The sequence below is a fragment of the Podarcis raffonei genome, chromosome 5, assembly GCF_027172205.1.
Source record: "Podarcis raffonei isolate rPodRaf1 chromosome 5, rPodRaf1.pri, whole genome shotgun sequence".
In the NCBI taxonomy this organism is placed as follows: domain Eukaryota; kingdom Metazoa; phylum Chordata; class Lepidosauria; order Squamata; family Lacertidae; genus Podarcis; species Podarcis raffonei.
Genome location: NC_070606.1, coordinates 56,736,995 through 56,763,313, shown reverse-complemented (window position 1 = coordinate 56,763,313; position 26,319 = coordinate 56,736,995). Strand labels below are relative to the sequence as shown.

The following is a 26,319-nucleotide window of genomic DNA, read 5'->3' as shown; positions in this document are numbered from 1 at the left end:
ATTGGCTAAAGTGGTGCTTCAGGTTAAGAACAGTTTCAGGTTAAGTACGGACCTCCGGAACAAATTAAGTACTTAACCTGAGGTACCACTATACTTGCAAATAATGGACCAGGGCTTGGTCTGAGACCTAGTAGCTTGCTGAAAGCAATCTAAGACTGAAAGGAGGTTGGAACCAGGGTGCATACATACCATGACACTCCCCCCCCCCATGTAGTTTGTTAAGTGTACTGAGAACTAAGCTCTATGAGGGATAAACTACAACTCCCAGGATTCTTTGGGGGAACTCATGTGTTTTGAATGTATGCTATGTACAAAGCCCGGGGATTCCTCCTCACATGCTCAGCCACTACTGGGACTCAGCATCTGTTTTGAGTAACAGATAAATGGAGAGAACAGAAGTGCTTGCAACTTGCTAGTCCAGAGAGAATTTCATTAGTGGCCAGTGGGGAAAATAAAGGGTTTTCTCCATTATGCCAGGAGTCCTGTGGAAGCGTCTTGGTGGGTTGAAGTGGGAGGAGCTCAGGAGGTTGGGAAGTGCCAACCAAAATTCAGGGGAGGGGCTCAGCAGAATGCTAAAAGAGCAACCTATCACAATGCTACCCAATACCCCAAATGTCATGTCACAGCAGACTCCAGCACAACTCCTGCCACAGAAGAGCCACCCCTGCCCAGGGAGGAACCTGGGACTGGATCAGACAGTGAGTCCGCTCCTTTGACACTGCTTCCTTCGGTGCACTGGCACAAAGAGACTCAACAAGCTCAGCTCACCTAGAAGAGTGCCCACTTGCTTTCCCAGTCCTGTTGCTCAGGACACCAAACAAGCACAGAATTGCACCCACCCCACTCTTCAAAAAGGGAGCTTTGGTGGCATGTCAAGTGTTGGGACAATGCCTGACTTATGTATTGCACTAAAGCCTTTGACAAAAACCAAGTACCACAGCTACCAGTGAGACTCCAGGCAAATATATTTGCTATTCTGTTGCAGTATGGAAGACAATTTCCTCCTACAGACCTTGCTTTTGTTTGTTTGGTAGAGTTTGCTCAAAAAACAAAAACTGGAAACAAGATAGACTGTTTTCCAAAGGAGAATGTTTAAAACAATGGTGGAAACAGGAATGATAAACAGTTGTGCTTTATGCATCAGAGATAATGATGTGTTCCCAGGGTGGGGTGGTAATCTAAGGTACTGCTAGAATATCTCAAGGAAAACCAGTATTTAAAACAAACAATTAAACCAGTTAAGATAAGCCCCTTTTTGCTTCTGGCATTAATTGGCTCATTCTTCCCCTCTGCCATTAAATGCTTAGTTCCCCGTTCCCCCCCCCGTTCTATAGACCTAGCAGTAAAGGGAGTTTCTTTAGCCCAAGTGTGACACACTTGGGAAAGTTCAGTGCTAAAGCCACTGCAGAAGCACATTCACCATAGTTGCACCACATATATGATCTTGCCTGGATCGGCTCATGACCACATGCACAAAAACTGATTGGCTGGCCTTAGTGTCAGTCAGGAGGATTTATTTCAAAGTAGGGCTGTGCACAGCGATTGGTCAGCCTTTGTGCCGCTCACAAAGTCAACTCCCCATTATCGGAGCCAGTCTTGACAGACTCTAGGGTTGTGTGCTCATCTCACTCTAAAGGCCGGGAGCCAGCGCTGTCCGCAGACACTTCCAGGTCACATGGCCAGCGTGACAAGCTGCATCTGGCGAGCCAGCGCAGCACACGGAGCGCCATTTACCTTCCCGCTAGTAAGCGGTCCTATTTATCTACTTGCACCCGAGGGTGCTTTCGAACTGCTAGGTTGGCAGGCACTGGGACCGAGCGACGGGAGCGCACCCTGCCGCAGGGATTCGAACCGCCGACCTTTCGACCGGCAAGTCCTAGGCGCTGAGGCTTTAACCCATAGCACCACCCACGTCTCTACCTTTACCTTTACCTAGGGCTGTGCACAGCGATTGGTCGGCCTTTGTGCCGCTCACAAAGTTAACTCCCCCTTATCGGAGCCAATTTTTAACTTTAAAAATAAAGCATCCATTTTTAAAGCAGAAAAACTTGCACAACCAACATAAACTAAAGCAAACAGTCCACCCAGAGCATGGTGCGGGGAGTGGCAATCACCTTTCACTCTGGAACCAGGTATATGTATTAGTCAAGGATTGAATGTAGAAAGTGGGTGAAAGCAAAGCTTGTTCCTACTCCTGCTTCTGTGTTAGAATGGTCAGATGCAGATCAGGATGGGGCTCCTGTGCCTTTAATAGCTATGCAAAAGAAAATATTTATTTATCCAACAAAATTTATACACTGCTTACTCAAACTAAAGTCCTCTAAGCAGTTTCAAAAGGTGTAGTTTGTAATGCAAAATTCCTTCTTCTACACACATATTAAAAAGTCCAAAAAAATCCCCAGTCTTCTTTGATATCTGGCCTCCCTGTTCTATGTATATGCTTAAGCAACCCTTATTGCCCTGCATGTAGCAATATTTCCCTGTGGAGGATAAGAGAATTGCAGAAGGGTAGGCCCTCAGCTTTCTTCTATTAGCTGTGTCTGTGTGCACCTCCAGGCATGCTGTGGTTCAACTTCTGGTCCCAGCGTCTTCTCGGGTTCTTGGAGTATCAGGCCACAGGCCCACAAGAAGAGTGAAATGAAGAGTTGTGTGCAGGGCTGACCCCAGGCACTTTGCCATCAGAGGCAGTGTGGCAAACAGCATCCCCAATCCCCAAGGCAATAGACACAGTCCCCAAGGCCGGTGAAGTTATTTTTGCAACCGAGGCAGGAAATGCAAAAATAATAAATAAATAAACCATTTGCTGCTCTTTAATGATGCCCCAAAGCTGCCTGAGGCAGCCACCTCATTCTGCCTAATATCAGGGCCAGTCCTAGCTGCAGGTGATGTTCCACAAGCCTGCGGTTCTTTCCTGACTGAACCATATTCCCCCGCATCCCCGCAATGGATCTCATACCACACCACCAGCTGGACAGATGCAATTTATTTTTTGTCTGCCTTCCACTCAGGGATGGTGGAAGGACCCAAATGAGAGTGTGGTGGGGGTGTCAGAAATGTGAATTCTTTCCCTCCTGGAAAAAAATTACTGCCAACCATATACAGTGGTACCTTTGGTTACGAACTTAATTCATTCCGGAGGTCCGTTCTTAACCTGAAACCGTTCTTAACCTAAGGTACCACTTTAGCTAGTGAGGCCTCCCGCTACCGCCACGGTGCAATTTCTTTTCTCATCCTGAGGTAAAGTTCTTAACCCAAGGTACTACTTCCAGGTTAGTGGAGTCTGTAACCCAAAGTGTTTGTAACCCGAGGTACCACTGTAGTACCATTTCAGAACCTTGCCAGTCTAAATCAGTCCTCAGAATTGATTGCAAATGTAGGCATATGCTCCCTTCTCAAGAACATCCCTAGCATTCTCCTGCAGTGGAAGCTGAGTAGCAAGTGACGGGTAAGCTATCTTTTAGGGTTGATTGTTCTCCATGACAAATCTTGGGAGACCTGCACTAAATCTCCAAAAAGCCCCAGGGTGTTCTGGGACACAGTTTGAAACTGTATATAGCAGTGGAGTGCAGAAATAAATAGTATGTTAGGACTGCTGGTTTAAAGAAAGAAACTTAAAAGGTTATTACTCATGGCCGTTGAAGACATTCTGAGAAAAAGCTTACGATGTCGCCAACATGGGGTCAAAAGGTTAGCTCACTAATATTAAAACTGACACCAACTCTTCTGGAGAAAAAGATGGAAGGAAGCAAAGCCTGAGAACAAAATCTATGTGACAAGATTTGTCATGCTGTTTTGTTTTATGATGTATTTTGTATTCTCATTTTGTATTTTTCTGTTGTGAACCGCCCTGGGATCTTTGAATGAGGGGCAGTATGCAAATTTAATAAATAATAATAACATATGGAAGGCCACAGGTTCCCAACCCCTGGCTTTGAGTCCCAGACAGCGAATGTGGTCAAAGGGCAGAAGAAAATGGGGGAGACGGGACAGAGGACACCTGGGCTCAAATCTCACCACATCCACAGCTTTGCAGGATCTTTCAGTGGCAGTCCCCCTTATATAAAATGAGAATACTGCTCTGTCTTGCAAGGTTGCCACGTCAATGAAGATTAACACGGCAAAACACTTTTGAAAGTGCTATGTAAACTTTTAATTGCAACGTTAAGGTTTTCTGTAACTAGAATGTGGATGTTTATAACGATGGCATTGCATAACAACGATCAGCAAGCGTCTGGTGCCATGACAGCAATGTTTCAAGCTGACTTGGAAGGAAGTACAGCATTATAGCAAGCAATTATAGGTTTTATGGTAACATTTTTTTGTTTAATATGTCATTCAGCACTCAGCTGTTCATCGGAGCTCTATAAATAATCAAGACAATCTTAGGAGCAACATGCAAAGTTTGCAAAGTTTCATATTCACCCTCCAAAAATCCCTGCAGCACTTTAACCCCTCCTGACACCCTGTAAAATTCTTTATTTTCCAAACATTCTAAGAGGCTGTAAGTGAACGACTCTCTTTGCCACTTGGAACAGCAGGCGGAATTGAAAAGGCCGCTCTCCGCAAACTGATACACAGACAGAATGTGCAACAGAAAGCTGTTCATTTATTTGCCTTTGCAATATTCTGATACTTCAGATGACTCTTTGTGGTCAAAATGTCAACATGAGATAATGTGCTGCATGGTTACATTTCAATTTTCTGCCTACGTAACATTCTTGTAGAAAGTCAGGCTGGCAGAGGAGGCAACTTCATTCCATACACAGAGCAGCTGCCTACTGGCTGATGGAAACCTTTGACTAAAATGCCCCTAAAATGATTCTTCAATCTGCTGTATCAAAGCTGAGTGAACAGGCAGTAAAACGGCACGTGGGATTCAATGTAAGCTAGTTTGAAGTGGTGCAAAAAAATAAATTCCTAGCTTCATAACATAAGCTTATGGGGTTTAAAGTGGCAGTGACCGACCAGGAAAGAGATCCTGGAGTCATGGTGGGGAGCTCAATAAAAATGTTGACATACTGCGTGGCACTTCTGAGGGGTGAATTACATGTTAGAGATAATTAAGAAAGGGATTGAAAACCAAATTACCAATATCAAAATATATGGTAAAGTCACATTTGGAGGATTGTGAGGATGTTCTGGTCGCAACATCTGAAAAAGGATACTGTAGAGTTTTAAAGTGTTCCGAAAGGGGCAGACAAAATGACCATGGGGCTGGAACAACTCTCCTATTAGGAACTCAAGGTGCCAAATATGCTACCTACTACAGACAGCATTGTAGTAGTAGAAGAAGAAGAAGAAGAAGAAGAAGAAGAAGAAGAAGAAGAAGAAGAAGAAGAGTTTGGATTTGATATCCCGCCTTTCACTCCCCTTCAGGAGTCTCAAAGCGGCTAACAATCTCCTTTCCCTTCCTCCCCCACAACAAACACTCTGTGAGGTGAGTGGGGCTGAGAGACTTCAGAGAAGTGTGACTGGCCCAAGGTCACCCAGCAGCTGCATGTGGAGGAGCGGAGACGCGAACCCGGTTCCCCAGATTACAAGACTACCGCTCTTAACCATTACACCACACTGGCTCTCTTTACTTCATTAAACCATGTTTTGTTTCAGTACTCTCTTTACTTCATTAAACCATGTTTTGTTTCAGTACTCAGACTAAAACTTCCCTCCCAAGGCTAAATGCAGCTTCAAGTCCCTGCCCAAATTGGGACTGTAGAAAAGGGCAAAGGCTTAACCCCATTCCCCACATGGCATGGTGCCAATCCTGACCCCTTCCCTTCCTGGCAGTTGCTGTTTGACAAACATTTATTGACACATCTAGTTTATTTGTGACATGTGCATCCTGTTCTCTCTCAAAAAACCTCAAGGTAGCATACAGAGTTCTTTCTCCCGCCCAACATCCTTAGACTCATGATGTCCCTTTGGGGTAGATGAAGCTTAGAGAGAGTGACTGGGCTCACCTGGTGAGATTCATGGCTGAATGGGGACTTGAGCCAGGGTTTCCCCAGCTCTAGCCCAACTCTGTAACCACTATGCCACACAGCACACACACACAGTAGTCATTGACGGGCATGTGCCGCCTCTCAGCCAAACCACAGGCTGTCCGTACAAAGTGGGGCTTCCCCAATGGAGTGCTGCTCCATTCATTTCTCCAGTGAAGAGGGGGGCTCCCTTCCTGTTGCCTCCCTTTCAGCCCAATGTTGATTACAGGAACTACTCCAGTGCCATTCCCCTGACCTACACTGGTACACCCAAGAGGAAGCCATGAGAATCGAGGTCCAAAGCACTGGTGGAAAAGATCTAGCAAAGCATCCAAATACACACGCTGTCTTTCCAGGATTTTCCTCTCACACTGCTATTTGATCTCTTCTGCTAGCTTTCCCAACCACCCCTCTCTCCAGGCCATTTGAAATCTACCCAACATAACGGATGCAGCTCCCACGGAAATGGGACACAGCCAAATCTAGCATGGGAAATCATGATGCAATCTACTGACAGTAAAACAAACACACGTGTCTCAGTGTCTTGCAGTGATTGAATATCCAGAGTATAATGACCATCTAAAACTTATGTAGAAGGCCACACCCTGCACTGCCTGGAGTAGAAAGACACTGCATGAGAAAGTCAAATTCAGCAGAGGCCCAGTGTGCATATTAACCTATTACATGCTAAATCACCATGCAAGAAGAACCACTGGTATGAAAAGGCCACTAACAAGTGCAAGGGATGACTTCCAAACTCCTGAAAACTGGATAACTCATCTTCACACTGGTCCCTTCCCTAAATATTTCATTCTGCATTTTGCTGTGGGTATGTATGCAATGGGTTCATTAAAACCCACTCCAGTGAGTCATTAGATACAGTTCATAAAATGCAAATCCAGCAAGCCAATGGAGCTGTGACGAAGAAATAACATTGCCATAAGTGCACTTACATTAGGGGGTTGGAGCCAAGGTTGCCCCTTCACCAATGACAGTAGTTCTTCTATCTGTCAAAGACTGTGCAGCAGAAAGACACATTTGGACCCAGTCTTCTCATTTGGGTTAAACCTGTTATTCTATTTATTTAGTATATTTCATATAAGAGACATAGTGGGTTGATAAACATTAATCTAAAAATCAGCCATAAGAACAGAAGCAGCTAAACATAAACCACCAATTAAAGCAGGGGTACTCAACATTCTTGAGCCTGGAGGCACATCTGGAAATCTAAGAAACTGCTTTGGGCACTACCCAAATACCAATTCCACAAGTGAAAATGGGGTAATGCTCCGAACGTCCCCCAAAGCAGCAGGCAAAACACCTACACACCCCAAGGAAATAAAACACAAACAAAAAAAGGAGACCACACTTCCCCACAAAAGAACAGGCAATGCTTCCACACACACACACACCCAAATATTTTTTTTCCTTATTTTTATAAAGAAAGACACTGGGTGGGGCAGGGAGTCTCGGCCGGCATGAAGAGATGCACACGAGCATCACATTAGGGATCCCAGCAGCCAGACCTCCCTGAAATATGTCTGGTGAACCAGTTTTTCGAAGGGGTACCTGTTTGGGGCATCTGCAGGCTTTTCAGGTAAATGGGTTCAACAAAATACAGGATGAACAGAGAAAGCTCATTCTACCACATCTGTCACAAAGAGTTTTAAGGGAGCAGATGGAGAGAAGAAAGCAGAAGCAAGCAGACAGTCCAGGCATAGACAGAAAACCACAGATCCTGCCTTTTTCCTCCACATAAGGGAAGCCCAGAGCAGAAAGAATCCTATCTTTGTAAGACCATCGTTCTGCAGACATTGGAAAGGTAAGTATATACGCTAATGTTTGTACCTCTGGGAATATTGCTTTACAGGGACTTAAATTTAAAAGGCCCTACAGAATTTATTTTGAAAGATGCAGCCAGATGGTGCTCCTTCCGCCGAAACACCTCCTGGGCATTAACCCTATCCCTCAATACCTACCAAGTAGTAAGGAAAACTACAGACTATGCAATGTCCTTTGGATACTACCTGCACACCAAGAAGACATTTTGCCTGTTCATTGAGTTTTTGGAGTGGTATTAAATCTATTGTACTTTTGGCACATATATTTTCAGTAATGTTGTGAGCCGCCTTGAACTACCATGGAAAGGTGGTATAAAAATGCTTTAAATAGACACATTTAAATGCATGTGTCTCTAATAGTTGTCAAACGTGTAGACGTTAAGCTCTTTCAGGAATGTTGCAGGTCTCTGGTTGCCAGTGTCTTTTTCATTAACCTAGAGGACAAAAGTGCCCAGGGACAAAAGGATAAAAATAAAAGGGTGAATATGAAGGGGGGCTGAGGGGCTGCTGTTTCCAAATGGGAATGGGAGAAGGATGCATGTTGTTTGGCAGACACTTTCCACTGGTGGTTGGGTCCCCCTCCTCTCCCACTTATCAATGGGACCTTTCAAGACTCCTTCTCCCCTGATTGGAGACATCGTTTCCTGTCCAACACACTAACCCCATTGATAACTTTAGCTTGATGGGAACTTTTCAAACCTAACAGGAAAGTCCGGGAGACTTACAAGAATACAGACAAGTTTTTTGTTTTTGTTTAAACGGAAAGAAAGTGCTTGGAACTAAGCACTGAACTGCAGAGGCAAATTATTTTCTAAACGTTGCTGTTATCAGTTTAGAAGTACTACCAACAAGATGCAGAGGAATCCAATGGCTTTGGGTCAGGGGTGAGGAACTTCAGGCCTGAGGGGGCAAATGTGGCCCACCAGCCCTCTGTATCTCATCCTCAGGACTCTCCTCAGGCCACACCCCTCCCCAGTTACAGCCCCTCTCCCATCCCTGGCTCTGCTTTGCACCATCTTTGGGGGGGGGTTGCCTGACTGGAACATGTCCTTGACTTCTGCTAATGTTTCTTGCTTGCCTGGATGGAGTATAGAAAGAGGTGTGCGAGTATGTGTAGAAACTAGTCTACCGTATACAGATAAAAATTGACATCCATTGCTCCCTCTTGCCTCTGGCCCCAGCTACCACTGACATGTGGCCCCTGGAAAGTTACCCAGATGAGAATGCAGCACTTGGACTGAGAAGGATTCCCAATCTGTGGCCTTGGTTTTTCTTCTCCATATTCAACTGACCACTTCAGCCAATGAGTGCCAACAGGAAGAAATGCAGAGTTGGACTTGCCCTCTCAGCCTTTCTATAATTCACAGAAGGCATACAAGATATAATTCTGGGGTCATAAAACTGGCCAGGGGAAAGGCAGCACACATTTATGGGAGAAAATGCTGGATGGAGCTGTTCCTGCTGAGACGTTCATGGGAGTTCCTTGGTTCCCAACATTGGACAGCTGCTTTCAAATGGACATCCCTAGATGGGCTCTGAAAGAACAGAGCATTCTCAGTTTTCAAAATCTGAGGCCATATAAATTCACTCCTTGCAAGCACAGCATGATGAACACTGTCTATCTTGATATGCCTTTGATGCGCTCATCTAACTATAGAAACACTTGCAAACTACAGCAGTCTGAATTATGAACAGGCACATCCCTTTACCACAGGCTTTTGACAGAGATCAAAGCTTCCTCCAAACTGTAATCTTACCAACTGTATACTACCAGTACTACATCACTTCTTTCTCATGAGTCACATCTTAGTTATTTCCTGTTTCCACAGAAAGAAATAGCCACAGTGACCTGATTAGGACATATCACTACAGATATCACCAGTGGCAATTGTTCCCTTTCACATGAATGCTGTGGCAGATATGAAGGCAAGCCTGTATCTATTGAGAGGGGCTTCCAAGGCTGGTTATTCTCCCAGCTATATGAAATGGGACCACTGACTATTTCTGCTTCATGGCAGGAAATTCGTTTCCTGATATACCGGTAACTACAATTTAAGGAATGGGTTGTATAGAAACAACAACAACAACAACACTGAGCAAACAGAAGCATTACTCCAATCATCTTTGAAAAATTAGAATACAAGGAATTGGGGACTCATGTTGCGGCTGCTCAGTTCTCCAGAGTTGCCTTTCAGTTTCTGGCTAGCACAGTCAGGACAGGGGTAGGGACTCTCAGGGCTGGATGTGGCCCTCTAGGCAGAGATCTGTTTGGCCCTCAGAACTCTCCCTATGCTACGCTCCTCACTGACCCTGCTTTGCACCTAAGCATTTTGACTGGCTGAATATACCATTGAAATCTGATTGTGCTTCTTGCTTATCTGAATGAAGGATAGAGAGGTGTGTGTGAATGTGCGCAGAAAGTAGCCTACTGTACAGAGGTAAAAATTTGCATTCATTGCTCCCCCCACTTTTGCCTTTGGCCCTGCCCACCACTGGCACATGACCCTTGAAGGGACTGATGACCCTCGGGATGAAAAGGTTCTGGTTTAGGAGATATAAAGTGCATAAGCTGATGGCTTGAAGCTGATGAACGCCAAGGATCTTGAGTGTGTTGGAGATGACTAAGAAAGTACTTCAGTGCACACTGTTCAAGGAAGAGAAACTGTGGGGAAGTTAATGAGAAGAGGCAGAACATTACAATGATAAAATGTCAGCAGAATCACAACTAGGAAGGCAAAGTCTAAGAGAAACAACTTATAGAAATTGGCTGAAGGCACACTCTGGACACCTTGTCCAAAAGTACAGGAAGAAACTAAATACAGGCAGCTCCTGCTATCCACCCACTCATTATCCGCAAATTCATTTATCTGAACACAAATAATTATGCCCAAACCTCACTAGACACACAACTGATTCCGATATCTGAACAGCCAAAGTTTGCCCACTTCCTTACTTGTTGTACATTGCTGGTCAACAGCACCTATTTTCAGGCAGAAACCATGGAGAGTTGGAAGGGGGAGAGTAATTGGACAAATCAGAGATTGGAAGAGATTGGGCAAATCAGTATTTCCTTTGTCTCTCTTTTGCTGGTGGGCTGCAGCCATTTTAGGAGGAACTCAAGGCAGGAGGCAGGGGAGTAAGGAGTAGATATGTTTTCATAGGAAATAATGGTAATCCTCCTGACAAATGATTTTTTGGGGATGCATTGTGTTGGGGGGGGCTACGTGTACCGCCCACCAGGGAAGACCAACGGAGCAGCACAATAAACCAAGATCTTCCTCAATGAACACCAGGACAACTTATCTCTTCTTAAGCCCAGAACCACTTCATCTTCTAAATACTTTTGACTGTGATTTCTCTCATAATGTAAAATCTGCCACACCCTCAGAAGGCAATAAACATATAAGGCATGTTTTATTGGGTGGCACCATTAGACAACGTAGGAAATCAATATCATGCATACCATCTCTATAGCCATGAGTAAAATTATTCCATTACCTGTAGGTCAAAGAACTTGCTGTATCTGCGGTAGATTGTCTGGCAACTTGAGTCTGACCACGTTACATTTATGATATATACCTGCAGGGGAGAAAGGAAACAATCTGTCATTCAAATCATCATTCTAGTATGCAAAACTGTGGCTTTGAAGGCAATGTGATTCAGAGGCTAATTCAGATGATGATTGTGTTTGTATACGCAAGGATTGTTTCAAGCTCTGAAATTCTTCATAAGACAAATTTCATAACTTTCCTGGTAATTACTTGCTCACTTATAAATGACTTGCTTATTAAGGAGAAACAGAGTTCCTGGGTAATCAGGCAGAGCCACTCACTTGCTAGATGGGAAAAGAATGGAGGAACATACCAGTGCTGTGAAAAGACTCCTGAAAACATAATGGTGATGATGATAATTATTATTTATATGCCACCCATCTGACTGGGTTTACCCAGCCACTCAGGGTGGCTTCCAACCAACTGGAACACAGAAAACATCAAACATTAAAAACTCATATACAGTGCTGCCTTCAGATGTCTTCTAAAAGTCAGATAGTTATTTATCTCCTTGACATCTGATGGGATGGCGTTCCACAGAGTAAGCGCCACTACCAAGAAGGCCCTCTGCCTTAAGACCAATCCACACATTCTAAACCCAAAACCACCAGTCATGTGACTGCTCCACATGCAATTTCTGAAATATAACTTTGATCACATGGGATCTCCAGGGCAACACACGCCAGAAATGTGTGATCTAATCATAGGTGCCATCTCCTCGGAGCCCTGGGTACCCGAGCACCCACAAAATTTCCCATATAGGGCCTGGGCACCCACAAAATGTGGGAGCAGGTGCACAGGCACCACACTCTGTGGAAATAGTGCGAAGTTCGGGGGAAGGGGGAGAGATGGCGGAGTTCAGGCAGGGGTGGAAGAGAGTGTGGAGTTGAGTGGAGAGTGCGGAGTTTGGGCAGGAGAGGTCCAGTCACTTCTGCGCCACTGGAGCTCGTGCCCAACCCCGCTACAATGTCATGATGCCACAGCAAGTGTCATGACTTCACAGCGTGTGTTTCATGACATCATGGTGTGGGCGGAGCATGCTGGGCACCCAGAGTGTGGGGCCCAAGGCAGCGGCGTTGGACCTAAAGACTGGTAATCAAACAATTAATAGTATCAGACATTACAGCCTCTGTGTGGAAACCTGTCACAAACAAGCAGACATAGCTACCATAACCTTCTGTTCCAGAAAGCAGAGCAAGTCTCTTCTAAGATAGCACCTACATGTTCTGTGTAAAAAATAATTAAAAAAAATTAAAGGGGGGAGGGGAAAATCTGATTGAAATCCTATCATCAATTAAAAGGAGAGCAAATTTAATCAATCGGTTAATCTAAGATCAACAATCAGTTGACTAAACAATACAACTCTAGTTGTTGTTGATATTTAATGAGTTTTCTACACACTGTTAAAGGTCAGTTGAGTGCTTCCAGATTAAGGCCAGAGCTACTGAAAACTGACTGACTGCTGTGTCCTCAGAATGACTTGTTGGGCTTTCCCAGAGATAACAAAAGATAAGGATCTGGAAGGAGGAAATCAAAAAGGCTGGAGTGCAGGGGGCAAATTTCATCTCTCAGCTTCAAGTGCTGCTTAGCTGCAGAGAGTCACACTCCTCTGCAGGCTCTGTAAATGTCAGGCTGCTTTTCTGAGATTGTCTTTCTGGATAAATAGGCTGAGGTTCCCTATCCTCCCTGTCCTGCACACCAGTTGGTCTCTCTGAGCTCTGGGGCAAAGCAATTGCTTGCAGGCTTTGAAAGATAAAAGGCAGTACATTCAATATCTGCAGCTTAAGGGAGGGGGAAACCCCAAGAACACACTTCTTTTCTTTATCTCTTTTCATTGCACTTAAACTGTTAAGGGGGGAAATGAAGAACTTTCTAATTCAGTATGTGATAACCATCTTTTGGTTTCTATATAAATAAAACCACTTACTATTCCAATAGCATGGGGGAAGGATGACATCTCCCCAGCAGAATCATTGTGGCTTTGTCTCCCTTAACCTGCTGTGATTTGGGTAGTCTGTTATTTCCCAGCACTGCCTTAACCAATAGTCTGTGTTTCTATAATAAAAACTACAGTTGCTGTTAATAAACATCCCTTCTGGAAGCCTTTTAAGCAGCTTGCCTGGTGAGTAGAAAAATACAGTGAGTGTAGAACTCAGCTGTACATTATGTAATATTTCAACACACACACACACACAAACACACACACACACACACACACACTTACTATCACCTCTCCTGCCCCAAACGTGCTTGCAAGACCACAAGTACTTGAAATCTGCCATTGGTGCACAGTGTCTCCAGCACTGACCTCCCACTATTTTACTGTATTTTTAAAAAATAATGCTTTTATTGTTAACTGTTCCAACCTATTTCATATGAAACAATTCGTAAACAAGCCACTTTGTGTAGCTCAGTAGCACTGCAAATGCCAGTGACAGTCAGTATAGACAACGCCAAGCTAGATCGACTAATGATATGACTTGGTATAAGACAGCTTACCATGTCCCAGTGCCTATTTTTCCATGGATTCCTGTAACTGAACCTAGGCTATGAAGTAGCAGAAGCAAGTGCCTGAAGTGCAACATACAAGACATTGCTCTGTTGTCTAGGCAACAGCAGAAGGCCATGGGCCTAGTTGTCATTTACCAGACTCACCCAATTAATAGGGTGACCATGTGGCCTCCTTTAGAGAAGACAGTCCAGTCCTAAGAAGCCATAAAAGCAGGAGTCTTGAAGTTTCCTATCAGCAGTTAGCACCAGGAGAGCAGACTACGCAGGTGTGCATATCACCTGGCCACAGTCTTCCCTACTGTGGTGAGATGAATTGTACTTCTGTTTGAATTATTGTTATTTCTAAATGGGCATCTATACATTAGTGTATGCACAGTTTATGTAGATCTACATCCGTCCCCGTCCCCCTTTTGGGGGTGATGTGTAAGTAGCCACCCTAGCAATCAAGAATACACCATTATTCGAAGCGGAATCCAAGATTAGAAAGCCAATAGCATTGTCAAAACACCAAAACTGCATAGCAGTAAAGGTAAAGGTAACCCTGCCCGTACGGGCCAGTCTTGACAGACTCTGGGGTTGTGCGCCCATCTCACTCAAGAGGCCGGGGGCCAGCGCTGTCCGGAGACACTTCCGGGTCACGTGGCCAGCGTGACGAAGCTGCATCTGGCGAGCCAGCGCAGCACACGGAAACGCCGTTTACCTTCCCGCCAGTAAGCGGTCCCTATTTATCTACTTGCACCCGGGGGTGCTTTCGAACTGCTAGGTTGGCAGGCGCTGGGACCGAGCAGCGGGAGCACACCCCGCCACGGGGATTCGAACCGCCGACCTTTCGATCGGCAAGCCCTAGGCGCTGAGGCTTTTACCCACAGCGCCACCCGCGTCCCGACGCATAGCAGTACCTCAAGCTCTGAAATTGCCTCAGGAATTTTACTGAAGGGTGGGGTAAAAATCCCCTGCATCAATAAATAAAGCCAAGATGAGAATGAAGTCCTACTGTGTTAAATTGGGCTTAATCCTTAATAAGTATAGGCTTGTAGCTTACCCCCCTCACAACCTGCTACTTCAATGCGTGCTGTAACTGCAAAGGCTGCAGATTCACTAGATGTATCCAACTCAGTTCTACTCAGAGGCCACATTCAAACCATACCATTTAAAGCACCATGAGACCACTTTAAACGGTCATGGCTTCGCCCAAAGGATTCTGGGAGCTGAAGTCTGTTAAGGGAGTTGCTGAGAGTTGTGAGGCGACCTCTGCTCACTTCACAGAGCTAAAATTGTCCTTGTGGTTTAAGAATCAATCCCTCTTCAACACTAATGTCTCACACTGAATGTAACTGATCGATGCTACGACCCCCCCAAAAAAAGAGAGAAAACAGATACTTTTGTAACCGAACAATGTGAAAATTAATTTTTTAAAAACAAAATCAATCCCTCTTTACACAGAACTCTGAGAACTGCAGGTCTGGGAGGGGAATAGAGGCCTCCTGTTAACTCTCAGAACTGGTGACAGGGGGGAGGGAAGCCGTGAGGTAAATGTGGCCGAAGTTGAGCCATTGAAATGAATGTACCAAAGTTAGTCATGGCCATTAATGACCATTAATGTACCAAAGTTGGTCATGATCATTAATTTAAATGGGTCTACTCTGTGTATGGCTAACACAACCCATTGCCTGCAAAATTTACTGCATTTTACCGTACAGAAAAGGTATTGTCTTGGCAAAATGCTTGCAGCTTGTGCACTGCAACTGGGAAACAAATACTCATTGACTTTTTAAAAAATGGTTGTGCGGAAAGGCCCTTAGAAGGATTCTGAAAGATAGTGTTGAAATATATTAGGAACTAGGATGTCAGTTGCGAAGTATTCATTTAACAGCGGCTCTGCTAACCCCTGAGTGATGTATCAAACACAGTAAAAGATTTTACTACCACCATATAATGCTGCGTCCCCCTCTTTGCTGTCTACAGAGGGCAACAAGATGAATAAATTATCCTATACGAAATCATAAAGAATCCACTTAAAGGGCCGTTAGGTGGGAGTTCATTATAAAAAGCATTGTTTTCTCTGGAAAGTATCCAGCTTTCTTTGACACAGATCCAGAGGATAGCGTGACATCATGTCCTAATGTCAACTTCTGCTCTTTTGAAGAAGATACCTTGTTTTCTGCATTAAAAAGGAAGCACTGCATTAGGAGGGGTTATCTGTTCCCTTGGCAAGAGAACATCAAATCCTCCTTCCTCCATTGGGAGACACTAAAATAATAGTCAATACATAAGCACATATAAGCAATTTGTTGACTCAACAATTCCATCAGTGGCTAATCCTACTTATAAATAAGCCAAGAACTGTTATATTTCACAAAGGTGTGATTTTTTTCGAACAGCATTGAACCTGGGGTCCTCAGTAGCTTGTCAGGTAGTATCAGAAATTCATTTCAGCAATACAGTGGTACCTCAGGTTAAGAACTGAATTCGTTCTGGAGGTCTGTTCTTAACCTGAAACTGTTCTTAACCTGAAGCACCACTTTAGCTAATGGGGCCTCCTACTGCTGCTGCGCCGCCGGCGTGCAATTTCTGTTCTCATCCTGAAGCAAAGTTCTTAACTAGAGGTAATATTTCTGGGTTAGCAGAGTCTGTAACCTGAAGCGTATGTAACCTGAGGTACCACTGTAATGGTCTCAGGGCAAATATGAAGGGTGCATATACTGTATCAATCTTAGTTATAGCCATCAAATGTACAGTTTGTATTTCATGCTCACACATTAAATGCTTTTAGTGTGTGCTCTTATCTTTGACAAATCAAGATGCGTTCACAAGCTTTTCTTGGTTCTCTAGCCAGCCAAATTGTACAGCCTCATCCTAAAACCAACACACTTAATGTAGTTTATATGAACATGAAAATCTTGCAGCATTGACTCTTGACTTTGCAGCTGACCTCCAGATGCAGTGCCCTATAAGTGGACCTAGGGCCTGGGAAAGAAAAAAAAATAACAGTATAGTCTCCAAAGTCCCTCAGGCCGCTGTCAAACAATGCTAAGTCTCTGGGGCCTTCCTTGCTTCCGAAGAGTGAGAATTCTTCAAGGGGTGCCTTGGTGAGTGAGGGACTGTTTCCCTCCCTTTCTAAGCAAAAAGGAAAAGAAAGTTCATGTAAGCTCCAAGACCCCAAGATTCACAAAACTCAAAACTGTTGGCTGTGACACTTCTAATTTTGGCTTACAGCAAAGGGAAAATATAGCAGTGCACCCAATTGTTCTTACTCTCACTATAATGATTTAAATCTGTCACAGCCATAAAAGAGACAAAGCTTCAATAAAGCAGCAAATCACTATGTGTGCCTTTGATCATCTGCCATGCAGGTCATAAATCTAGATGACTAACAAGTGCTAAACTGTTAAACTTTTAAACTCAAATATCAACAACTTACAGACTGTGGATCTAGAGGTGTACAGTATAAGTATTAGTAGAACAGAAATTCACACATATAAATATATTCACACCTTACATGTCCATAGCTGTCCAGGTATGGCAATCACTTACTGAAATTGCCCCTTGACTAGAAAAGTTCATTTCAAACTATAGGCTGAAATCCCATTAGCAGAGATTTGCTATCGGCTCCCTCCAGCACAAAGAGGCTAAAATTTGCTATACTATGTACATCCTGCATGACATAATACAAGATTGAAGAAAAATATTCATTCCTGGGTTGTGGTCTTATGGCACATGAGATCACAGCCATGCTGAAACTAAGCAGGTCTGGTCAGTGGCTGGTTGGGTGTCCACTAGCAACTTCTGGAGGACCTCTAAGCAAAGGGTTAAAAAAAAGAGAGGTCTTATCCATGTTCTCCCAATATGTAATCCAAAGAACCCCAACCCTCTGGTGCAGCTTTTGAGGGAACACAGTGGACTTCAGAGATGAGGAAGGAGATGTTTTGTTACACAAGCAGAAGTCTCACACAAGTGGAACTATAGTACTGGATGCAAACTAGTATGCGTAGGTCTACTTCTGAAACTGAAGAAGAAGAAGAAGAAGAAGAAGAAGAAGAAGAGGAGGAGGAGGAGGAGTTTGGATTTGATATCCCGCCTTTCACTCCCTTTAAGGAGTCTCAAAGCGGCTAACATTCTCCTTTCCCTTCCTCCCCCACAACAAACACTCTGTGAGGTGAGTGGGGCTGAGAGACTTCAAAGAAGTGTGACTAGCCCAAGGTCACCCAGCAGCTGCATGTGGAGGAGCGGAGACGCGAACCCGGTTCCCCAGATTACGAGACTACCGCTCTTAACCACTACACCACACTGGCTCTTGAAACCCAAAGGTTGAATCACTCTTGGGACTTGCTCACAGATCATAAACATAAAAACAGAAGATGGCTTGTAATGATTTGTCATCATATCTGCTCCTGTCACTGTTTACCAGAAACTTCTCCTTTCAGGCATTCATATAGTGAGCACATAGACACCTCCCAGATCTGAATGGTGTGACATTCTACATGAATAGCTTACCACCTGAGAACAGCTGCCACACAGAGCGCTTTAAACATACCTCCATATGTTTGGAAGACATATATGCCAATATTAAGGGCGGCTTTTTACCATTTACAAAATATACAAAAGCATGCGTTTAATAAAAAAAAATCAAACAAAATGCTGCAAACAGGAAATGGTTTGCAGGTAAAACAATAATGTACAAGTAATGAGATAAATATTACAACAATTCAACCCAACAGGTTAAATGCCCATTAGAATAAACATGTCTTAGCTGGGTGCTGAAAAACTAAGAGAAAGGAGGCTGACTGGAACTTCCACAGGAGGGAGCTTCATAACATAGGTGGAGAAGGCCCTCACCTACATACCAGAACCTCTGGGGTCGCCTCTCTCTCTTAAGGAAGTTTCTTTAAATAAGCTTCTGCATCCTACCCAAGCTTTCCCTTTCCAGTAGAGAAAGGCACAAGGTACAATGAAAGTGTATGTTCTGGGCTTTTTAGAGAAAAGGCAAGTAAGGGGTGGCATGATATAAGTTTATAAACTTAGGTGCAGAGCGGAGAAAGTGGGTAACAATAGAACTTTTGGACATCCAGTGAAATAGAACATTGGAAGTTTCAGGACAGATAAAAAGTACTTATTCGTGCAGTGCAGTTAAACTATGGCACTCGCTCTCACAGGAGGAAGTGATGCCAACCTACTTGGATGGCTTTATAAGAGGATACAACAAATTAATAGAGGTTAATTGGCTATGAGTCATGATAGTTATGTTCTACCTCCACTGTGAAAGGCAGTATTCTTTGAATGTCATTTACTGGGAATTGCATGTAGGTAGAAAGATCAGCAATGGGCAAACTCCATTAACCTCCCCTCTATTAAATGATAGATATAGGAGAAGAGATTTCTAATGAAAGAAGGCACAGTTCAAAGAGGAAGATTTTAGAGATGGGGAAATAAATGGCCTTGGTGTAGGGGGCTGAATGTAGTCACATAGCAGCCATAGGAGATTGGGTAGCTATCACTTGAGCAAACATTAGCTAGACTTTCTGTTTACTCAAGCTGAAAGAGCACTTCTTTCCCCCCTGTCATAGAATTGCAACAGATTTGCTATCAAGCTGATAGTAAACAAAGAGACAAAAGAGTGGTGATCTGTAGGTGACATATTTGCATGGTTTGTTTTGAGTAGGTGCTGCAATTAGTACTTTGTGGGAAACAAAATGTTTTTACACAGGAGGTGGCACGTCACCTTGGAAAGGCGCTTTTATAGCCTTGCTGAAGGATGTGTCTTGCGACTAGAACTGGACTTGGAAGGACAAAAATCAAGTGTTGACATTCCAGGAGGATTTAGAGACATGTGGCCCTCGCTTGGAGCTCTCTAAGCTCAATGCTCTTATGATTGATTGTTTGATTATTTATTTATTTATTTATTTATGAATGATTTTCATTTATAACAAACCAGAAAGAAAGAAAGAAAGAAAGAAAGAAAGAAAGAAAGAAAGAAAGAAAGAATTCTTATCTTTCAGTCTTCAACTTCCTTCCCCCTCCTTCTGTGGTTCCATAAATTTGTTCTCTTTCTTTTCCCCTACATATCCCAATTAACTCTATTTATTTCTTTTCTCATCTATTTCCTATACGTTTTAGAAACTGCAAATTTTTACAATAATCCTGGATTATAGCAGGAATGCTTTTCTGATCTTAACGTTCACTTTACAAATAAAACACCAATATATACTGTCAGACAGCTACAGAAATGTTGTGTCATCTTGACAAAGTCCAAATTGGAGCATGTCTGCCAAAAGTGCTGCAAATCTTTGTTTGACTTTCGGTGGCTAATGTTAAGCCAGTGCAAGCAAATTCTGGCCCAGAACTGTAATCTGAAAGAGTATCCTATATTAGTGGGAATGTTATTCTATTGCTTTATCACCACCACCGTCATCATCTCCACCAACACTAAGCTATTCGGAGGAGGTGTGTTAGGAATCTAAAACATTTATGTTCATTTCACACTACATTATGAGCTGCTAGTGATTGGTGCAATCTCCATCCTAAATTTTCTATGACTGACTAACTACAGAAAACCAGTTTCCAAGCTATAAAACCAAATGCTACTTATTACCTAAGCACACCAAAACAAACACTTTTTCTCTGATAAAGCAACATCTGCTATACCTGTCAGAGCCCTTTGTATCCTTCAGCCAATCTAATTCCTTTTATTTTCTTACTTGAATGCCTATTCAAACACATCATTGACTTGCAAATCTCCTCATTTGAGAACATTGGCCTAGCACAATTTGGAAGTGAGTTCTGCAACTCAGGAATGAAGCCAAGGGCTTCAGTTTCCCAGTTCGTCAACTTAAAGGTACTTAAATGAGGTGTAATATTTAAATGCAACAAACCACAATTTAATACTGTCATAGTTCCTCCTCCTCCTCTTCCACCACCACCACCACCCCAGCAACACACAAATATGTCAAGTGGTAATCAAAACCTGGGATCACTCTGATCAACTTGGCAAAGTGCAGTCCTCCATCACTAAGGTACAGGGTAGATGGCAGAACTGCTAGAGCCCATGTCTTGCATGCAGAAGGATCAGCCCCTGGCATCTTCAGCCAAAAGAACATGCAGTAGCAAGGACTTACTGCCCACTGGCAGTCAGAACAGACCAGTGGTCTTCAACTGGTGCCTAGAGACCCACTACTGGGTGAGTTACAGGCTGCATTCACACAGAGACTTACTCCATTTGCCTGATGTTTCCATAACTGTTAATTTCTACATTATATTTGAGCTTTCACATGGTGCAAAAGCCACTTCTGGAAATCTAGCAGAATATATAGCATACCTTTCCACATTAATTGCTTCCAGGGAAAAATCTATTTGCAGCCCCCTTAACCCAAAAAATAATGAGAGTACAGAGACGAATTTTGGGGCATTATATCAGCATTCAATTCTTTCCTGCTGTTTTTATGGGTGAATCACGGGGAAACAGAAGCATGCATGTGTGGAAAGGGTGGAGGAGTAGAGATGGGTGTTTGCTGCTAAGTCACAACTCACCCACTGGTGTAAATGAAATTTAAAAAAACAGGCTGGTGTTATCAGTCAAAACGCAACAGGCACTGGAGTTTGAAAGGAAGGTTAGAAAATGGGACAGAAGAGCTAGCATTATAACCAGTGGAACTAACACAATATTTCCCAGACCTGAATGCAACCACAGTCTAACCTAAGATAGGTTATAACCACACAAACATTAAAATTAAGGAATGAGTCCTCAAATGCATGTTTCTGCTGAATGGGGGGCCTGGGTCTTAAAAGGTTAGAAAGCTCAGTAGTAGACACTGGGCTAGCTGGAACAATGGCATTCCTCAGTGCAAGGCAGCTTCACATGTTTATCACATTGACTCAGACAACCTTAGGACACCTCTTCAGAATTTCCAGTTAGTGTCCAGTTTCCAACTGAGTCATATTTTAATGCATAGTTCTGCTACATAAACGTGCATACACAAGGGAAGTAGGGAAAATAGAGAGAGCATTCACTGTGCCTGTCTGTTTTCTGCAAGGACTGAAAAATAACTTCATAGTCCTTCAGTGATTGTGCGACAACTGTTCAAATGTCATTAGGCAGGTGGGGGGAGGTCCTGTTGGCCACCTTGAGGGCTTCTGTGCGGGGAGGAGAAAAAGAATATGCAATTTCCCCTATATATAGCATCAACAAATTCTCAAATGGTATGTTCCAGAATAGGCATCCCCAACCTTCGGCCCTCCAGATGTTTGGACTACAATTCCCATCATCCCTGACCACTGGTCCTGTTAGCTAGGGATCATGGGAGTTGTAGGCCAAAACATCTGAAGGGCCACAGGTTGGGGATGCCTGCTCCAGAATATGCACCCTCTCTAAGCCATGCAGAGAATGAAGTAAGTGCATTCATTTATATCCTATTTCCAAATACAGTTCAGACACAGAAGCAAAACTAAAAAGACAAATATGAGGTATGAGACATTCCCATGCATAGCTTCACCACTGTTTTGTCATATTTTGAAAAACAATATCACAAGTCTGTTCAGTTGGTGTCTGTCACAACAGGCTTCCTCAGTTATGGACTATCAAGTATGTGATCTCTGTTCTCTCGCTTGCATAAAACAACTGAAGCACTCCAACAACTTGTAGATTGCAGGCTGCATTCTAATGGCTCACTTCAGCCTGAGCAGCAGCAGACTATTTATCTGGAAATGAAAGGACGTGTCCTTTAATCTTTCTGACGGAGATGAAAATCAAATGTTTTAGAAAATTGTTGCTGTGTGACTTTGCATGCAGAGCAAAGGGGAAATCCATCTGCAGTTCCAGTGTCTATGTGCATAACAGGGAAGGTTTGCTGTATTTATTTCTGCCTCCACCAATCTTTTTTTTTTTTTTTTAACTACAGTCCTGGTGCTCCTGAAGGAGGGCTGGTTGATGATATTTTCAAGGAATGTCTTACTACTTGGTTCAGAATCGTAGCCTTATCTATACCTGCTGAACATGCAAAATTTTAGGCTGCAATTCTAAACCTGGGGTTAGAAGCAAAACCGAGGCCTTCCCAATACAGAATAATACCTCTAAGATTGCTGCAATGTGTTATAGGTACAGCTGCCTCTGAAGTTGGCTCGGAAACTGGTTTGTGCAGAATTCAACAGCCAGGTTGTGCACCGCGGGGAAAGACGGTTTGAGCATATTACATCTATCCTGGCTCAACTGCATTGGCTGCCAGTTTGTTTATTGGCCCAATTCAAAGTGCTAGTTTTGACCTATAAAGCCCTAAATGGCTTAGGGGAGCAATACCTCAAGAACCGCCTCTCACCAGATGAACCGACCCAAACCCTGCAATCATTATCTGAGGTCCTTCTTTGTGTGCCTCCTCCAAGGGGTCCAGAAAGTGGCAACACAAAAAATGGACCTTTTCTGTGGTGGCTACCTGTGTCTGCAATGTTCTCCCCAGGGAGACTCACGTGGCATCTTCAATACATATATTTAGGTGCCAGGCCATTTCCCCCCTCTATAACCAGGCCTTTGACTGATTAACATTCTATGGCCTTTTAAAAAATAATAGTGCGGGGGTTTATTGGTTTTGTTTTGTTTTATGTATTTTGTGTTCTCATGTTTAATTTTATGTTGTGAACAGCCCCGTGATTTTCAGATGAAGGGCAGTATACAAATTAAATAAATATAAATAACTAATAATAGACTTGTGTACATTCAACCAAAGTCAACAAGCATGCTTTAAATGCATCAGTGAGATCCCTTTTTGAAACCTGGTAGAAGAGAAAACTTATCAGATGAGCAGTTTGCCAAAATCAGGTTTCTAAAAGAGCACTTCAACGTGCACAAACCAGTTTGTAGTTCACTTGAATACTTAGTGATATAAAAAGGCAGTTGACCTACATGGCATGTAGAGAAATCAGCTCAATCATGCCAGAGGATCTTGTTACTTCCCTCTGGCTCTCTTTCCTCTCCAATTCATGGACCTCCCTGCACACCAATCAGCAATAAACATCCCAGTAGCAGCAGAACATTAGATGAAACAAACTCGCAGTGCAATCCCATTTGCTTGTGCATATATGTTCCACCATGTTCAAATGATGCTTATAGGACTGCAGCCTACAATTTCCCACAATGCCCTGGAGTACCTGACCAAGTGTCCCCAGCCTGGTGCCCTCTAGATGTTTCAAACTTCCATAATCCCTTACACCGTTGACCATGGCAGCTGGGGCTGATGGGAGTTGTAGTACAAAACATCTGGAGAGCACCAGGTTTGTAAAAGCTGCTCTGGAACACTGTGGGAAACCTAAAATGACAAACTACTAGGCTCTAACTGGAGGAGAACTACCACCAGGTAAATCCATTAGAGGGCTACCTGCAAGAGAGGAGCTCATTACTGGGTGTTATATTGAGCACCTCCCCACACTCCAGAGTTGGCTCTCAGCTGTGAGAAAAAGTGTTTGGGGAGAGGGGCTGCAGAGAAGTGCATTACTAGCAGATGGGCTCTGTCCTCCTCACCTGCAAGCCCCTTTTTGCTTTTGAAATCAGGCGCCACCCCTTCTTTCAACATATGTGACACAAGCCTGAGTAGAAACATGAATTTAATGCTGTCATATCTCATTTGGCTCTGTGTTGGGAACAGGTGCATTTGCACTAGAAATAAATTATGTAGTTAGCCCTTATTGGGCCTACCTTCAAAGAGCCTGTGGCATGGATTAGTTTGTCCTACTCATCTGATCTGCACAAGTCCTCCTCAGTTGACTGTACAGTAGTCTATTATACCCCTCTGTAGAGTGGATATTGCAAACTATTTGCCCAGCACAAAGGAGGAACCAGTTTAGACCATATTCTTCACAAAAAGACCCAATGCAGACACATTATGGCTCATAATGGAAGCTCACTTGCAGATATGTCAAATCCATGGCTCTCAGCAGGATATCCAAGCACCTGTTGTTCTTGCTGAAAGCAAGTTTTTCCTCCAAAAGCATCGTCCAAAGTTTTGTGGACTTTGTACTTGCAGGGAGCCCTTGGGAAAGTGCCTTGGTGAGAAATCCCATTCTGCTGCAAAGCATTCTGGGCAATATTCTAGGGGCCTAGAGCACATAGTCAAGTTCATGGGGGGGGGGAGGGTATCAGCCTCACTGCTGTCCTGCTTGAACTGACAGCGTGGCATAGAACGCACCAAACATTTTCACACAATTGCACATGAAGCGTTGAGTGAAGCTTGTCCTCCATTCCTTGGATTCTCTCTGAGGAACGCCGATAAGCTTCTGAGGAACCCCTGGTTCCCTGGAACACAGTGCGAAAGTGCCTTTCACAGAGTATGAAAGATGAGCCTTGCTTGCTGAGGCACTCGGCCAGCGTTTTAGTGCCCCAGCTATTTTCTTTCCCACGAGCTGCAAAAAACACAAGAGACTGCAGAAACAAATAACAAAAACTAAGCCCCTGGGCTCTACAGTTATCCTCTTCCAAGGTCCAAGAACCAAGTGCATCAGAAACAGGTCCTTCCAAAATGATGCAGCCTGGTTACTTGCAGTGCAATCCGATGCATGTCTACTCAGAAGGAAATCTCATTGAGCTCAATCCCAGGTAAGTGTGCTTAGGCTTGCATCCTTGTAGCACAATCCTATACATCAAGAGTAGCTAATGTCGTGCCCTCCAGATGTTGTGAACCACAACCCCTGCCAGTCCTTTCCAGCATGGCCAATGCATAGTCAGGGATAATGGGAGTTGTAGTTCACAACTTCTGAAGGGCGCCACGTTGGCTACCACTGTTTTACATGTTATCTCAGGAGGAAATCCCACTGTATTCAATGGGTCTCACTCCTTAAAAAGCTGGTTTAGGATGCAGTGCTATATGCATTTATCTGGGACTAATTCCCTCCAAGTTCAATGGTGCTTATTTTAGAGTATTTTAGAATTGCACTGTTAGTCACTTAGGTGGGTCATTGCCAGGGATATGCTCAATGGCATCCTGAATCTTTTTCTAAGTGCCTCACATACTTCTGTGTAGGTGAAGAATTCAGGGGAAACAGAATTGGGGTGATGATATGGATTATTGGGTAGGACAATAATTTGGGGAAATAAATTGATTTAACATTATCATCCATTTATTAATCACCTTCTAAACTACCATCTCAAGGCCATTTACATACAAGACAAATATGAATTTATCTAGATACAATGCGGGGGGAAGGATGGGGGTAATTGAAAGGAACTGAATTTACTTACAGCAGGATCTCTTAGGAAATTAATTGATTCAAAGAGGAAGCAATCTGAGGCAATCGAGGGAGAGGTGCCAATTTACTGAATAATTTATTGGTGTGTGTGATTTGGATATCAATTTAGTTGCCTTGCTTTCTTGGACATTTAAATTCTATATCTGTATCTGTACACATGAATTAGTATATGTAAATTTAATGCACATTTGTGCCCATAGGTCCATGCCCCCCCTC

The 26,319-nt window shown here is 43.5% G+C and overlaps 1 protein-coding gene across 6 annotated transcripts in view; it reads right to left on the bottom strand.

The window, feature by feature from the left end:
- Positions 1-26,319, bottom strand: part of SH3PXD2A (SH3 and PX domains 2A) — a 249,449-nt gene that overhangs the window by 203,114 nt on the left and 20,016 nt on the right. For 5 of the 6 annotated variants that reach the window (XM_053389297.1, XM_053389300.1, XM_053389302.1 and 2 more), the window contains one exon: positions 11,318-11,398. The exons of the other annotated variant lie outside the window; for it this stretch is intronic. In XM_053389297.1, coding sequence (XP_053245272.1) covers positions 11,318-11,398 — 81 coding nt within the window. The remainder of the gene's footprint in view (positions 1-11,317; positions 11,399-26,319) is intronic. 6 annotated transcript variants of the gene reach the window in all.